The 16129-nt window shown below is 38.4% G+C and overlaps 1 protein-coding gene across 2 annotated transcripts in view; it reads left to right on the plus strand.

The window, feature by feature from the left end:
• Positions 1-16129, plus strand: part of LOC139725466 (BTB/POZ domain-containing protein 8-like) — a 72543-nt gene that overhangs the window by 11842 nt on the left and 44572 nt on the right. For both annotated transcript variants that reach the window (XM_071636543.1, XM_071636542.1), the window contains exon 2: positions 5188-5320. Coding sequence is in view for 1 of the 2 variants with exons in the window: in XM_071636542.1 (XP_071492643.1) it covers positions 5208-5320 (113 nt within the window). In the remaining variant the exon portion in view is untranslated. The remainder of the gene's footprint in view (positions 1-5187; positions 5321-16129) is intronic.

A 16129-nucleotide genomic window follows, 5' to 3' on the forward strand; every position in this document is an offset into this window, starting at 1 on the left:
TATTAACTACAGCTTCTTTCAAATTATGAATAAAATATACTGCTGAAAGGGACCAATGTCTGTCCATTTTACGTACCTTCACTTTTGTGAACATGATGATCCAAGGTCCAGTAGAAAGAAAAGCAGGGTTCGAAATTGGCGATCGTCCGCTGGCCATTGGCCACCCAAAATCACGTCGGACTAGCTAAAAATCATAAAATTCTGAAGTTACTAGTCCGTCTGGCTAGCCAAAATATTGCTTCAGTGTCAAAATTGATTCTAAGTAGTCCGCCTGGCTAGTTAAAAAAAAAAGTTAAGTGCGATCCCTGAAAAGGTGGTCCTAACTTATCTTTTCACATTTTGATTATGGCAGAACATGTATTTCGCTACATGAAAATAATGAAATTGCATTTAATTAACAAAACTTAATTTGCAGCCTGAATGTCCCGCTTATGTGCCCCACTTATTGTGAGATTGCCCAAATCAGAATAATGCATCTAACGCAGAATAATTACCAAATTTATGTAATTGACAAATACCACAGTGTATAGAGAAATTAGCATGATTGCAACTCAATCACCAATAACAGATATTGATATCCAAATATTCCTTTTATACAACTCAGTATAATAAAGCAAGATTCTGTTCTCTCAAAGAACCGACAGTATATATGCATTACTGGACATATAAGTTCCCTATAATACTGCTAAACTCTCATATCATCTTCAAGAGCAAGATATCGAAATAAGAGAAGGAAGAAGAGTGAAGAAGAAGAAGAAGAAAGAGAGATCTGAGAGAGAGAGAGGGGGGGGGGGTATTTAGCCAGTGCATACTCCAATATGACTAGAATATTACATTTACGAGCATTTACTCCACTGTACAGTCATGCACAGTGTCACTGATCAAGATGTGAAAGCAGCAATGAACATTCATCTCCAAATTGTCAAGTCTATCTTTTAACCAGCTTTTCCAACAAGTTCTTCCTATTTGTCAACTCAACTTAATGTCCACTCACATAATGTAGGAGCTTGATAACCGATAAACAATGTCATATCAACCAATCCGAATCTGAGGCAGGTTTGAACCATACGTTTCAGATAGCAGATATATTATGGACAATGGAAATCTCCTGATGTGCCTATGCACATTCTCATCATTTGTCCAACGTAACAGAGAACACCTATTTCAACTCAATTTGAAATACAGTGTAGCATCAATGTTATCACTGATCTATAGCGCAAGTACCAGCTCATAACACTATCTGGACGACAACCAGGCCTAGACAACCTTCCAGCACCTGTATCTCAGTTGATTTTGCTCTATGTCTTCTAAAACTTAAAGGGACTGTACAGTACTGGTTGAGGTGGGGATTCATGTTTTGAACAATTCCTAAGTGAGATAATGAGAAACCTCTTATGAAATATGAAAGAGCATGTAATTTTAAGAAGGATTCAATGTTTATTTTGATGAAAATTGGTTTTCAAATGGCTGAGATATCCAAAAAAGTGATAATAATAAAAGGCGACAGGCCATGCCTTTTATTAGGATCTCTTTGTTTCACCTTGTTTTTGGATATCTTAGCCATTTCAAAAACCGATTTTCATCAAATAAACTTTTGATACCCCTTAGAATGGCAAGCTCTTTGACATCTCATAGAGTGATTTCTGAATATCTCACAAAACGTTAAAGATAATATAAAGTTTTGGTACCTCAAAAGTTTCCCTGAGTTTCCTTGTCTTAGTTTGTGTTTCAGGTTAAAGTACCTTTCATATAACTAACACTGTGAGACTTACTCGCCCCAAAGTGCTCTCATGTCTTAGTAATCATGCAATAATGGTTTCGTACCAGAGCAGAGCGGGCTCTGAAAAATTCGAACGAGCCGTTAGTTTGACTCGACGCGGTACCGGGATAATCAATATACACGTATTGTACGAAACGATTATTGCATGGTTACTAAGACATGAGAGCACTTTGGGGCAAGTAAGTCTCACAGTGTTAGTTATATGAAAGGTACTTTAACCTGAAGCACAAACTAAGACAAGGAAACTCAGGGAAACTTTTGAGGTACCAAAACTTTATATTATCTTTAACGTTTTGTGAGATATTCAGAAATCACTCTATGAGATGTCAAAGAGCATGCCATTCTAAGGGGTATCAAAAGTTTATTTGATGAAAATCGGTTTTTGAAATGGCTAAGATATCCAAAAACAAGGTGAAACAAAGAGATCCTAATAAAAGGCATGGCCTGTCGCCTTTTATTATTATCACTTTTTTGGATATCTCAGCCATTTGAAAACCAATTTTCATCAAAATAAACATTGAATCCTTCTTAGAATTACATGCTCTTTCATATTTCATAAGAGGTTTCTCATCATCTCACTTAGGAATTGTTCAAAACATGAATCCCCACCTCAACCAGTACTGTACAGTCCCTTTAAGTTTTAGAAGACATAGAGCAAAATCAACTGAGATACAGGTGCTAGAAGGTCGTCAAGTCAATGCATGGTTGTGAAAAAAAAAATCACTTCCCATTGACATAACACGTAAATTTGGCTGATTTTGAGTCTTTGTCTTTAATTACATTTTCCAGTATGATGACGTCATCAAATTGCAAAACAATGACATGGACTTCAAAGGGAAATGTTCAAAGTACAATATATCTGAATTTGGGATAATATTGAGCTACAACAACAGAGATACCAGCAAATGAATGTCATAAACAGTACCAAAAAAATTCAATTCCACTTTTTGTCCCCGCCGAACGAGTTCGAGCAGGGGACTATGAAACGGGCTCTGTACGTTTGTGTGTCCGTGTGTGCGTCCGTGTGTGATCAAAATCTTCAATTTGCTACTTCTCTGTCATTTATGAGCCAATTTTGATTCTGTTTGCTTTATAAGATAGCACTACATGGGAGCTTTGAAACTTCTACACAGAATTTCAGTTGTGACCTTTGACCTTGACCTTTGACCTATATTGTACATTTTGCTACAAAATGCTACTCCTTCGCCATTTCTAACCGATTTTGATTCCGTTTGCTTTATATGATGGCACTAGGTGAGGGCTTCAAAACTTCTACACAGAATTTTGACCTTTGACTTAATTGTCCCCGCCGAACGAGTTTCTTTGTCCGTGTGTGATCAAAATGTTCAATTTGCCTTTGACCAGAATTTCAGTTGTGACCTTTGATTTTACTCCTTGATTTCTAACCCGATTTTGATTCCATTTGCTTTATGTGATGGCACAAGGTGAGGGCTTCAAAACTTCTACACAGAATTTTGACCTTTGACTTCTTTGACCTTTGACCTTGATTTTTGACCTATATTGTACATTGGCTACAAAATGCTACTTCTTCGCCATTTCTAACCCGATTTCGATTCCGTTTGCTTTATGTGATGGCACTAGGTGAGGGCTTCAAAACTTCTACACAGAATTTTGACCTTTGACTTCTTTGACCTTTGACCTTGATTTTTGACCTATATTGTACATTTAGGTACAAAATGCTACTCCTTCGCCATTTCTAACCCGATTTCGATTCCGTTTGCTTAATGTGATGGCACTACAGTCTGTAGGTGAAGGCTTCAAAACTTCTACACAGAATTTTGACCCTTGACTTCTTTGACCTTTGACCTTGATTTTTGACCTATATTGTACATTGGCTACAAAATGCTACTCCTTCGCCATTTCTAACCCGATTTCGATTCCGTTTGCTTTTTGTGATGGCACTAGGTGAGGGCTTCAAAACTTCTACACAGAACCTTTTTGACCATTTGACTTAACCCGATTTCGACCTTTTTGTGATTTGACCTTGACCTTTGACTTTTTGACCGACCTTGATTTTTTACCGATATTGTACATTTTGCTACTAAATGCTACTTCTGGCGGGGACATATTTTACGCACCGTGTAATTTCTACTTTTCCTTGTTTGTTTTGTTTTGTTGTTATTTTTTACCTATAAGAAATAAAAAAGGAACAAAAAAATTAAAGAGGGCTCACCGGATGCATCCTCCCCCCCCCCCCCCCATACGGAATTCCTGGATCCACCCCTCGTTGCGATTCTCCCAGAAAGAAATTTTGTACTGTCTGTTATCAAAACATACAATTCTAATGAGTGTTAGACATCTACAAATGTAAGTCAAATTTTTAAGAAACTTTGTCTATTAACAAGACACTCAGACAATCTTTAAAATGCAATTGTTGTCTTCACAACTAACTACACATATCGTTGGATGCGTGCAAAGTGCGTTACTCATAGATCATGGTCTTCATGTCTCTTGAGGAAAGGGTAGGCTTTTGCTTCAAATCTTACACCCTGACAAGGGCCGGAAGGAGTGGACCAGAGAAGGAGAGGACGACTTACAAAAAATCTACTCCAGAGTTTTATCATTTTCTTTTGCAAAACAGCTTTTTTGTGACCTGTGCAGCACTTCACCAAACTGTGATCATCCACATACTTCCAACAGAGGTTTTTGGTAAGGGCAAAATCATCAACAAAAACAAGAAATAAGACTAGGCCATTTTTTTTTTCCATATGGCACCCCACATGTTATGTTGAGGGGACCTGAATTCTGCCATAGGTAGCGGACAGTTTGGATTCTACCTGTCAAGAAACAGCACACAGTTGGTATGATGGAGACATCAGCACCTGAATGGAAGAGCTTTTCAATGACATGAGTATGGTTCAAGGGGTTGACGGCTTTCCCACAGTATGGTACAAATAATGGCAAAGTGACCCAGTTTGTCCAGATTTTGGTGGATATTAAAGTGTCAAGCTTGTGAACAAGGTAGTGGTTAATGGAGCTTACTCTCATATTCTCTATTGTGAAGGGTGGATGTTTGGCATACAGGGCAATGGGGACCCAGTAGGCCATTTTTCTCTTCATACAAAAAAAAAGGCAAAGTGCATTTCCATAATCATACATAGGCCTATGTGTGGGATCTTTTTATATCAATGTCAGTGTTTCAAAGTACAATATAAGTAACCATGGAAATGCAGTTTTATTTTCACATATATAAAACATGTTTAGCTGTTGTTTTCTGAATTTATTTTTTTTTTTTTTCAGGTAAGCAGGGTTCCATAGAGACTTGCATTATATTATTGATTCTGTAGTTGTTTAAGCAGTGGGTAATTTATTTTGTACCTAATTGCAGTAGTGACAGTTATATGACAGTAGTTTCCTGAAGTGTTTTTTGTTTGTTTATTCGCTAGGAATTTCGGTGACAAGGACCATGGCTCTGAGTCAAAGGAAGCAAAAGACAGTTGCACTAGAAGAAAGAGCCGAACGGGAGCATGCAAAGATACAGGAGGATATTTGCCAACAACATGCTATTGACATACAGAGGTATTGTGATTTAGAAAGAACTCTGATTTATTCTAGTTTCATGAGTGGACAAAATATCTCTACCAGGTATGCTATGAAATGAATTTAAGCTACTGGGATTGAAATGATCACATTAGATTTTCATGAATGTTCCTTTAGGCTTCCAGCATACCATTTTAACATTTGCACATTCTGTCCTCTGTATGAAAATTCTAGGATTGATTGTATCCCCTGAACAGAGTTGGGAGGATACCATGGATTAATTGGCCTCGTTGCGCCGCGTCCACGTCCGCCGCAGAGATTTTATTGTGAGCGCTCTACTGGCTGCAGTTCTTCTTACATCATCTTCAAATTTGGCATGAAGGTGTATTATGGTAAAACGAAGATGCCTATCGTTTTTGGTGATGTCGCACTCGCTTGTTCCATCTTTATACATGAAAAGGTAAATTTAACAGGGTCTGCTTGTGTGTGTGATGCTGGCCTTGTTTTTGTTGACCGAATTTTTTTTTTCAAATTTGTCATGTAAATGTATCAAAGTCATATCTGTACACCTATACCTATTTATAATGCTGCCCTCACTGTTCCACCTTTTACAGGGTCAAAGGTCACCCTGATCATGTCAAAATTTGCAAAAATGCTTATTTATGCAATAATTTGATTGTTACTCAGCAGATTTCATTCACACTTGCTAAGGAGGTGTATAGGTGGTGCCAGGTAAGAATGGCAGAGATAAAAATGGCAGAGGTAGAAATGGCAGAGGTAGAAATGGCAGAGGTAAAAATGTCAGAGGTAAAAATGTCAGAGTTAAAAATGGCAGAGGTAAAAATGGCAGAGGTAAAAATGGCAGAGGTAATGTCAGAGGTAAAAATGTCAGGAGTAATGAGAGCAATTTCGTCAGAGGTAAACGTATGAAGCAACGGCGTAAATCCGCACTGAGGAGTGGGAGGGATGGTTGGCCATAGTCACCATCACCACGATTACAAGTCCATAACCGGACCGGCGCAGCCTGGGGGGGGAGCTTGCCCCCCCCCCCCCCACACACACACACTTTACAGGGATCAAATGTCCCACGTCCCACTCTTTTCCATGTAAAGTGGGAGGGAAGTGGCAGCAAAAATATGACGACTTTTTGTTCTTGTTTTTGTTTGTTTGTTTTTTCTTGTCAGCCGACTTTCGGCGAAAATCAGACCTTAGAAGTATTTTGCCCCCCCCCCTTTCAAAAACGTAGCGCAGCCCTGAATAATGCCCAAATAAGTTCAATAAAATGCTAATAAGGATATCCATTTCTTGAATAACGTAGTAGATATTTTCCTGTAGCTATTAATTGTATTCTTCAATTTTCTTGATTTAAGTCAGTAAAGCAATCATCACAGGGGCATCGTTCTGTTTTAATGATGGGGGGGTAGGGAAGGGACTTTGAGTTTGAATATCTGTGCGAGGGAGCGGAGCCGCCTAGCGGGGGAAGGGTGTGGGAGGGGGGGGTATCCCCCTCCCACACGAGGAAAATTTGGCATTTTCAGACCTCAGGGATTCAGCGATCTGGTGCACACTTTTGGTGAAATTTGGGATTTTTTTCCTATAAAAAACAAGTAAGAAAAAGGAATGTTCATAGATAATTGAATGACTACATCGTGGTATTTCAGCTCTTGCTCCCCCTGTGCGACATCACTGTGATAAGGCCTACTAAATAGTGGGGCCTATCACTGGCGTAGCCAGGATTTGATCTTAGGGGGAGCGGTTAGATGCGAGGGAGCGATGCCAGCGAGGGGGGAGGGTGTGGGAGGGGGAGAACTTTTTGCATATTGATGTTGTAAATGGTGCAATTTGATTCATTTTTTTTGCGTGTTCTATCGACTTGAAACAGTCCAACATGTTTAAGGTAGCAGTACATTTTATGTAGATTATTATTGAACAATTTTGCCTACAAAATGGTGTCATTTAGAGAAACTTCTTGTCTTAATTCTTACACTGAAGATCATGGCGAGATCATGAATTTTGACATTGTACAGTCCAAAAGTGTAGCTATATTCTTTTCCGCTTTGGAAATTAAGGGGGGGGGCACGGGGCGCATTTGCTGGCAATTTAATACTGGCAGCAACATCAGGAGAATGACATTACGATTAAATGCGAGTGAGTGAAGCGAGCGAGCTTGAAAATTTTGACATTTTACAGTCCCAAAACTGCCGTTTGTAGCTACATTTTTTCGCTTTGAAAATTAAGGGGGGGGGCCACCGGGCGCAACTGCTGGCAATTACCCGGCAGCAACATCAAGAGAATAGCATAGCGATTAAATGCGAGCGAGCGAAGCAAGCGAGCTTGAAAATTTTGACAATGTACAGTCCCAAAATGGCAGTTTGTAGCTATATTTTTTCGCTTAGGAAATTAAGGGGGTGGGGGCGCACCGGGCGCAACTGCAGATAATTACTAGCTGCAACATCAGGAGAATGACATAACGATTAAATGCGAGCGAGCTTGAAAATTTTGACATTTCACAGTCCCCAAACTGCCGTTTGTAGCTATGTCTTTTTCGCTTTGAAAAATAAGGGGGGGGGGGCGCACCGGGCGCAACTGCTGGTAATTACCCGGCAGCAACATCAGGAGAATGACATTACGATTAAATGCGAGCCAGCGAAGCGAGCGAGCTTGAAAATTTTGACATTTTACAGTCCCAAAACTGTCGTTTGTAGCTACATGTTTTCGCTTTGAAAATTAAGGGGGGGGGGCACCGGGCGCAACTGCTGGCAATTACCCGGCAGCAACATCAGGAGAATAGCATAGCGATTAAATGCGAGCGAGCGAAGCAAGCGAGCTTGAAAATTTTGACAATGTACAGTCCCAAAATGGCAGTTTGTAGCTATATTTTTTCGCTTAGGAAATTAAGGGGGTGGGGGCGCACCGGGTGCAACTGCTGATAATTACTAGCTGCAACATCAGGAGAATGACATAACGATTAAATGCAAGCGAGCTTGAAAATTTTGACATTTCACAGTCCCCAAACTGCCGTTTGTAGCTATGTCTTTTTCGCTTTGAAAAATAAGGGGGGGGCGTACCGGGCGCAACTGCTGGTAATTACCCGGCAGCAACATCAGGAGAATGGCATGACGATTAAATGCGAGCGAGCTTGAAAATTTTGACATTTTACAGTCCAAAAACTGCCATTTGTAGCTGTACTTTTTTCGCTTAGGAAAGGGGGTGGGGGCGCACCGGGCGCAACTGCTGGCAATTACTGGCAGCAACATCAGGAGAATGACATAACGATTAAATGTGAGTATGGAGGTGTTTCTCTTCCCACCTCCCTATGATGAGAGCGAGCTTCAAAATTTTGACATCTTACAGTCCAAAAACTGCCGTTTGTAGCTATATTTTTTTCGCTTTGAAAAATAAGGGGGGGCGCACCGGGCGCAACTGCTGGTAATTACCCAGCAGGAACATCAGGAGAATGGCATGACGATTAAATGCGAGCGAGCGAAGCGAGCGAGCTTGAAAATTTTGACATTTTACAGTCCAAAAACTGCCGTTTGTAGCTGTACTTTTTTCGCTTAGGAAAGGGGGTGGGGGCGCACCTGGCGCAACTGCTGACAATTACTGGCAGCAACATCAGGAGAATGACATAACGATTAAATGCGAGTAGGGAGGTGTTTCTCTTCCCACCTCCCTATGATGCGAGCGAGCTTGAAAATTTTGACATCTTACAGTCCCAAAACTGCCGTTTGTAGCTATATTTTTTTCGCTTTGAAAAATAAGGGGGGGGGGCGCAACAGGCGCAACTGCTGGTAATTACCCGGCAGCAACATCAGGAGAATGGCATGACGATTAAATGCGAGCGAGCGAAGCGAGCGAGCTTGAAAATTTTGACATTTTACATTCCAAAAACTGCCGTTTGTAGCTATATTTTTTTCGCTTTGAAAAATAAGGGGGGCGCACCGGGTGCAACTGCTGGCAATTACCCGGCAGCAACATCAGGAGAATGGCATGACGATTCAATGCGAGCGAACGAAGCGAGCGAGCTTGAAAATATTGACATTTTACAGTCCAAAAACTGCCGTTTGTAGCTGTACTTTTTTCGCTTTGGAAATTAAGGGATGGGGGCGCACCGGGCGCAACTGCTGGCAATTACTGGCAGCAACAAATATCTCGTAAACACAGTCATTTATGATGTAATCTGGGGAAATTTCAATTCCAGAAGTGTATACTATTTTCTTAGGGGGAGGAGGATCCTCCGTTAATTGAAATTATCTAGATATCTCCTCCCCACCCAAGGAACATTTGCATTTCTTTAAGCTGAAGTAACAGACCTGGTGCACACTTTGGATGAAACACTTTGAAATCTGTCAATCTAAAGTGTATTAAGTAGAAATGATTAACAGGGAGGGTATGGGAGGGGTTAGGCCTATCCCTCTCTTACGCGAGGGAGATGTCATATTTTCAGAATTGAAATTCAGCCATCTTTGGGTGAAATATTTAGACAGTCTTCTATCAAAAAAAGTAAGAACATTTCCACATCTCGGAAGTTACGAGGAGGAGCAAAATGATCTGTTTGTCCCCAATACTTTTATGGGGAACCATCCCCTTCCAACGAAGCCTCTGCATATGAGGGAACTTTTGTAAGTGAAAGATCTGCTGCACATTCTTTGATAAATATAAGGAAATAAAATGTCAATATCAAAAGTGTACAAAATCTATTTCAGTAATACTTAATATTTATTTTTCTATGTTTAGTAGGACCGATTTAGTTTTGCTTGGTGTTTTTTTTTTCGGGCCACCAAAAAATAAAAATCGATCATTTTGGTGGACCAATCGGGCCACCAAAATAAAAGTTAGTGTGGAGCCCTGGCCTGCATCAATGTGGATAAAGTGTCTTGCTGACGGGCAAATATCGGGCACACCGCTCCAGCTCTCACCTCCAGAGTAGACAACACACATGTACATTATACATATACAACGTGTGGTGTAACTGTAAGTCGATTTTTTTCGACTTACGCACAAGTCGAAAATCGCCTAAGTCGATGTGTTTTGCTCAGTCCCGAGAAGATTGACTTATGCGAGTTTAACTGTATGATAGTAAACAAAACAGGGACTGGTAAGCAGCATAAGTTTCTAGGAAAGCAGATAATGATTCATGTTTCTTCGTGCCGGACACTAGCAAAGCGGAAGTTGGGATATTGCGTGTAACTTTTGAATTTGTCATACTGTTAACCCGGCATGTGAAGTGTTAAGTAATTCAAATTTGTGTACATTCATTGTTACATCTCATATATGACTAAATGCTCCCTAAATCATACATCATCACTTTGCTGTATTTTTCATTCACCATAATTCTTTCTTCAATCTTTTTATTACTTAGAAATAATGCAATTACCAGTATTTCAAGGTGATGACCACACTGTTCATCACCTTCGAAGTGTTCCAAGCAGAGCAAAGTCAAGCACCTTCCACAAGCTGTGAATACTTCTTCAGTGCAGCATGCATGCAGTATCAATAAGTTCTGTCTTAAATCAAGAAAGAAATCAAAACATATAAGATTTGTTGAAAGTGAAGACTCTAACATCATACCCCATATTAATTTAGAATGAAAAGCAATGTAATGATATGATACATTTGTATGTTATATCTAAGCTAATGTTGTGCCCTGTATATCTTATATCATCAATGGATCAATTGCCCCTGAGCAAGGGGTGGTTCTCACAATCTTTTCCCTCTTTGGCTACGAGAAATCCCCTATATTTTCCTTTCTAGCTATAATTGTTTCTATATAAAGCATTCAACTTGATCCAACTTGTCGAGATTGTCACAGTCAAATATGGCTGGTCATTCGCTCATTGTTTGGTCATCATCATGAATTGTCTTGGAGTTTGATCTTATTCATGAGGTTTAAGAGACTTGTAGTCCAGTTATCAAGTGACTCCAAAATCATGTCTCAAATTGATCAGTTGCCTTAACGATCAATAGAGATTAGACAAATACAATGTTTACAATGCTGATGCATCTCTTTCATCTGAACATTTAATATTTCATAACTTTGATAAGACTTGCTATTCAACAAGAGTAATAAGAATGTTATGTAAAAGTATACACCCTGAGCAAGAAAATTCTGACAAACACTTTCATGAGATTACTTCTTTGATTGTACAATTCACTTTCTATCAGTTGACTGCATACGACATGTGGTACTAGAATAGTGGTTTCTGAAGGAAAGAGTTTTCCCTTATAATAATTTGGTCTGAATTCATGTCCCAAACTCTATTATTCACTCCCAATTCAACATTCACCAATCCACCATCGGTTTATGTCCCGTTTTGAAAGACTTCACTTATTTGCAACTAATTGAGGCCTTAGGTAAAAATATTTTTCTACCATTTAATTATTCATCTTCAGAGGAATGTCCATTTCCTTAAAGTGAAAGAAAAAAAATCTTGCATATACACGTTGAGACTTAAAGCATTTCACAAAGGGATAGAGACCTATGATCAAGTGCTGTCTGGGTCGATGGTCTGCTTCCATCTAATGTTATCCCGTTATGGCCACCAGGAGTATACTCAGGAATGCTGTCAACCAAAAGAGAGGAAAATACATTGATCTATGAAGGTACAAAATGTTACAAAAATGTCTTCGCAAATCAAAACACAAACAATTCCCAAAATGAGTAACTGAATTATTCAGCAGCAACACAAGAACTACGAAATATCCTGAAGTTTTGTGAAAAGTTCTATCAATAGCTTAATTACAAAAAGTGATAAAGACTTACGATCAGGAGCTGACTGGGTCAATGATCTGCTTCCATTTGGTGTTATCCCATTGTGGCCATCAGGAGTTATCACAGTCAGGAATGTTGTCGCGTAAAAGAGAGAAAAGAACCCTGATCTATGAAAGTACATAATATTACAACAATGTCATTACAATTACTGGGTGGATGATCTGCTTCCATTCGACGCTGTCCCAGTATGGTCATCTGCAGGTGTACATTATATATTAAGGAATGCTGTCACCTAAAAGGAGAGAAAAATTCCTTTATCCATGAAAATACAAATTATCAGAAAGAAAAAATGTCAGAGTAATTCAAAACACAAACCAACTCCAAGAATGAGAAACTGAATTGTTCAGCAGCACAAAAGAATTACTTAATACCCTCAAATTTCCAAAACTCTTCATCAAAAGCTTACAAAAAATGATCGAGACTAACAATCAAGAGTTGACTGGGTCGATAATCTGCTTCCATCTGATAATATCCCATCATGGTCACCAGGTGTACGCTAAGGAATGCCATCACCTTAAAAGAGAGAAAGGTACCCTCATTCATGAATGTACAAAACAAACAAATAAAGGTAAAAAATCAAATTATTTCAATACACAAAACAACTCCCCAAATGAGTAACTGAATATTTCTACAGCGCAGGTGAACTACAAAACATCCCCAAGTTTTGAAAACGTTTAGTCACAAGCTTTCTCAAGGGATTAAAACTTACGATCAAGAGTTGACTGGGGCGATGATCTGCTTCCATCTATTATCCAGTAATGGTCACCAGGATTACACTCAGGAATGCTATCAAACGAAGGGATTAAAGAACATTGAGCCATGAAAGTACAAAATATTACAGAAATGCCATAGCAATTGAAATTCCAATCCCACTTCGAGAATGAAAACTTGAATCTTTCAGCAGCACAAAAGAACTGCAAAATCTCCTCAATTTGTGTAATATCTTCTACCAATAGCTTACAAAGGTGATAAAGACTTACGATCTATCAAGAGCTGACTGGATCAATGGTCTGCTTCAATCTGATGTTATCTCATTATGGCCATCAGGAGTACACTCAGGAATGCTGTCAACCAAAAAAAAAAAATGGAGGAAAGTACATTGATCTGTGAAGGTACATAATATTACAAAAATGTCATAGCCATTCAAAACTCAAACCAACACCAAGGACAAGAAACTGAATAGTTAAAAGCACCATTTTGATTACAAGATATCCACTAATTTTGGAAAAATTAAATGAAGACATTATAATAAATGTATACATCATTATCAACATTATTTGAAATAGCTATATCACTTGGAAAACATTACCTTATAACCCGATTGCTTTTAGCTTCGGAGCTACCTACTACAGTACTTTATCAGGTTTAATGGTGCTCTCCTTTGTGAATCAATTTGATAATGGGATGTCATCCATGTAAACATTGTCCTCATCATCATCCTAACCCATGTGTTTATTGCACAAATCAGTGCAAAACAAATTCCAGCAAAGGTGGAACAAGTTAATTGTACAACTTACAAATAGATTGTACTTTTAGTTCAACCTTTTTTTTACAGGTAGTAGGTTTTGTGGTAGTATAATACAGACACTTGTGTACTCACTGCCTTTGAGCAACTGCACTGTCTTGAAAATACAGTAGAGAAATAGAAAATCAGAAAACTCTACTGAAAGGAATGAGTTTGCAGCACCAAACTTTGACAAATATAACCAATGTCTAATTCCTTTTTGTTAACGAGGGGAAGACAGTTCAAAATTCAGGTTAAAAAACAACAAGAAGAACAAAATATAACCTGAGGAGTTGGAAAAAAAGTAGAATTTTAATGGTGTACTCTGTAGTCCCGATTGCTCAAAATCTATGTTCAAATGTAGGTGAAAAATTATGTGTTAATCGTAAATGCTTAATTTTGATTAAGCATATGATTATTGGGAATTGCATTTGGATACACTTTTTTTTTACAAGAGTTCCATAACCTGGACTATTTTGCCATCTGGTTTAGTAGGCAAGGATCTTGGTTTGAGACCTGAAAATTTACTCACTATATGTTACACCTCACTGACTAATCAAGAAATAGGCTTACCAATTGCAGTATGTGGCAAGACATGAACCACTTTTCCGGCCCATCACCTTCATCTTTCATCTTCACAGTTCTGCCTGGTTGCAGATTTTTCTTGCCATGCCAAACGTCTCTGGATGATACTGTGTTGAAGGAGCCATCCTTCCTCCATTTGATGATCATCAGTGTCTCTTGTGCTTTTTCCATCATACCTATAAAAATAAAGAACGTTGGTAAATGGATGAATTAGAAACTTCATGCAAAACATGTTTAGTTACTCATGGTAGCTACACGCACGCTGAAAAATATTAAATCTATTTTGTTCATTCAGTTATTATTTTTCAAAGTATTATATTGCAGTTAATACACGATGAAGGAACAATTCATCAGTACTGTCGACTATTGTCACATCACCCTCTGAGTCCATCAAAACTAGACAGTCTAAAGTCTACACTACTAGTAGAAGTAGTAAGCTAAGAATTTGAAATCTCTGCACAAGCCTACTCTAACATTTCTAGATGTAAATGGCTACATTAGGATACCTGTGTGTAGATCTAGATCTGAAGGGCAGATCTAACTTTAGTAACTGCTCGTGAAGATGTAGGTTCTTTTTCTTGGGGGGGGGGGGGGGTTTAAATAAGAGGGTATTAATACGCATAGACCAAGATCTACATGACCTTGTTTAGACTATGCTACAGACTTCCTAATTCATTAGTTTTTGTAGGTGATCTACATCAGAAATTCTAATGTAATCACAAAACACACATAGTTCTATACGATTGTCATCTAGTTCTAGGTGTATCTAAACTTTGATAGACTCATGACCTCTGGGCAATTCCGTGGTAACGGAATTACAAATCAGAGAATTTTGGCTCATATTCTTTCACCCTGTATACAGGATTGATAACTTTGCCTTCTCTTGATACATTTAAAAGATGCAGAGGTACTCACACTGTCACCCCAAATACAAATTTATTAAATGTTCTCACTTGGTTGGTTACAAAGGAGGTCTATGTGCGATGGTAACGGAATTACCAGAAAATTTAGTCACAACTTCAACTCTGACTTTGGGAGTTGTTTCTCTGAAATCTATAACACATACACTGTAGGTTGTTGTCTGATTTCATCTTTGATTGTGTTGACTTCAATTCAGTTGTATTGTTTTTCAAATATTTCATCACATTTTCAAAGCAGCAGGCTTTTTCCCTATAAAGTCAGTGGTAACGGAATTACACAAATGGTAACGGAATTACGCCTTCTGAAATACACTGGAAAAAATACACATTCTTGGTACTCATGTATTCTGAAATGTCTTGATAAAGATTGTGTATGCCTTTAGCTATAATATAACCACTAAATAAGTACTCTCTAGCCTTTGACCTTGAACTGGTACAAGTGTATAGGTGCCAAATGAGTTTTTATTGTCAAAAAACATAAAATAATCAGGCTAACGACCGTGATTTGAAGTCGTAACTATGTCAATCAAGATCGCGTAACTTCTAAGTACCACATCCATCAAAATTTGTCTACTTTCAAGTTAAGAATTTCACACTCTGCAGGTAAATGACATCTACGACACATGGTAACGGAATTACGCTAGAATAGCCCTACACAAGTACAATTCTATAAATCCAGTCAACAATACTCAAATTTTCTTGTATTTCTTTTGTTGATATCATGCAAGACAGATTTCTCTGTTTTCTTCTTCCTAAATATGCCAATAATTGACAATATGTGTGAATTATTTACAAGTATTGTACATATATATTATGTGCACATGCGTAAGAAAATAATAAAAAACTGTCCGGATTGACACTGAATTTAAATCTAAATCATAAAGTGCCAATTTACAGTGCAAGAGCACAGTGTGCAGCCCCATCATTGAACACAATGTTTAATATTAAGGATGAACACTAAAGATGCTTGAAACTTTTAATTTGTTAAGTAAAAAGATGCAGTTGTGGTTCAATGACAAATATAACAAATTACAAGTCAATCATAAATAGAAAAGAAAATTTTCTTT

This window comes from Diadema antillarum, unplaced genomic scaffold (assembly GCF_040938485.1).
Source record: "Diadema antillarum isolate AM-2024a unplaced genomic scaffold, OU_Dant_1.0 seq00000043_RagTag, whole genome shotgun sequence".
In the NCBI taxonomy this organism is placed as follows: Eukaryota; Metazoa; Echinodermata; class Echinoidea; order Diadematoida; family Diadematidae; genus Diadema; species Diadema antillarum.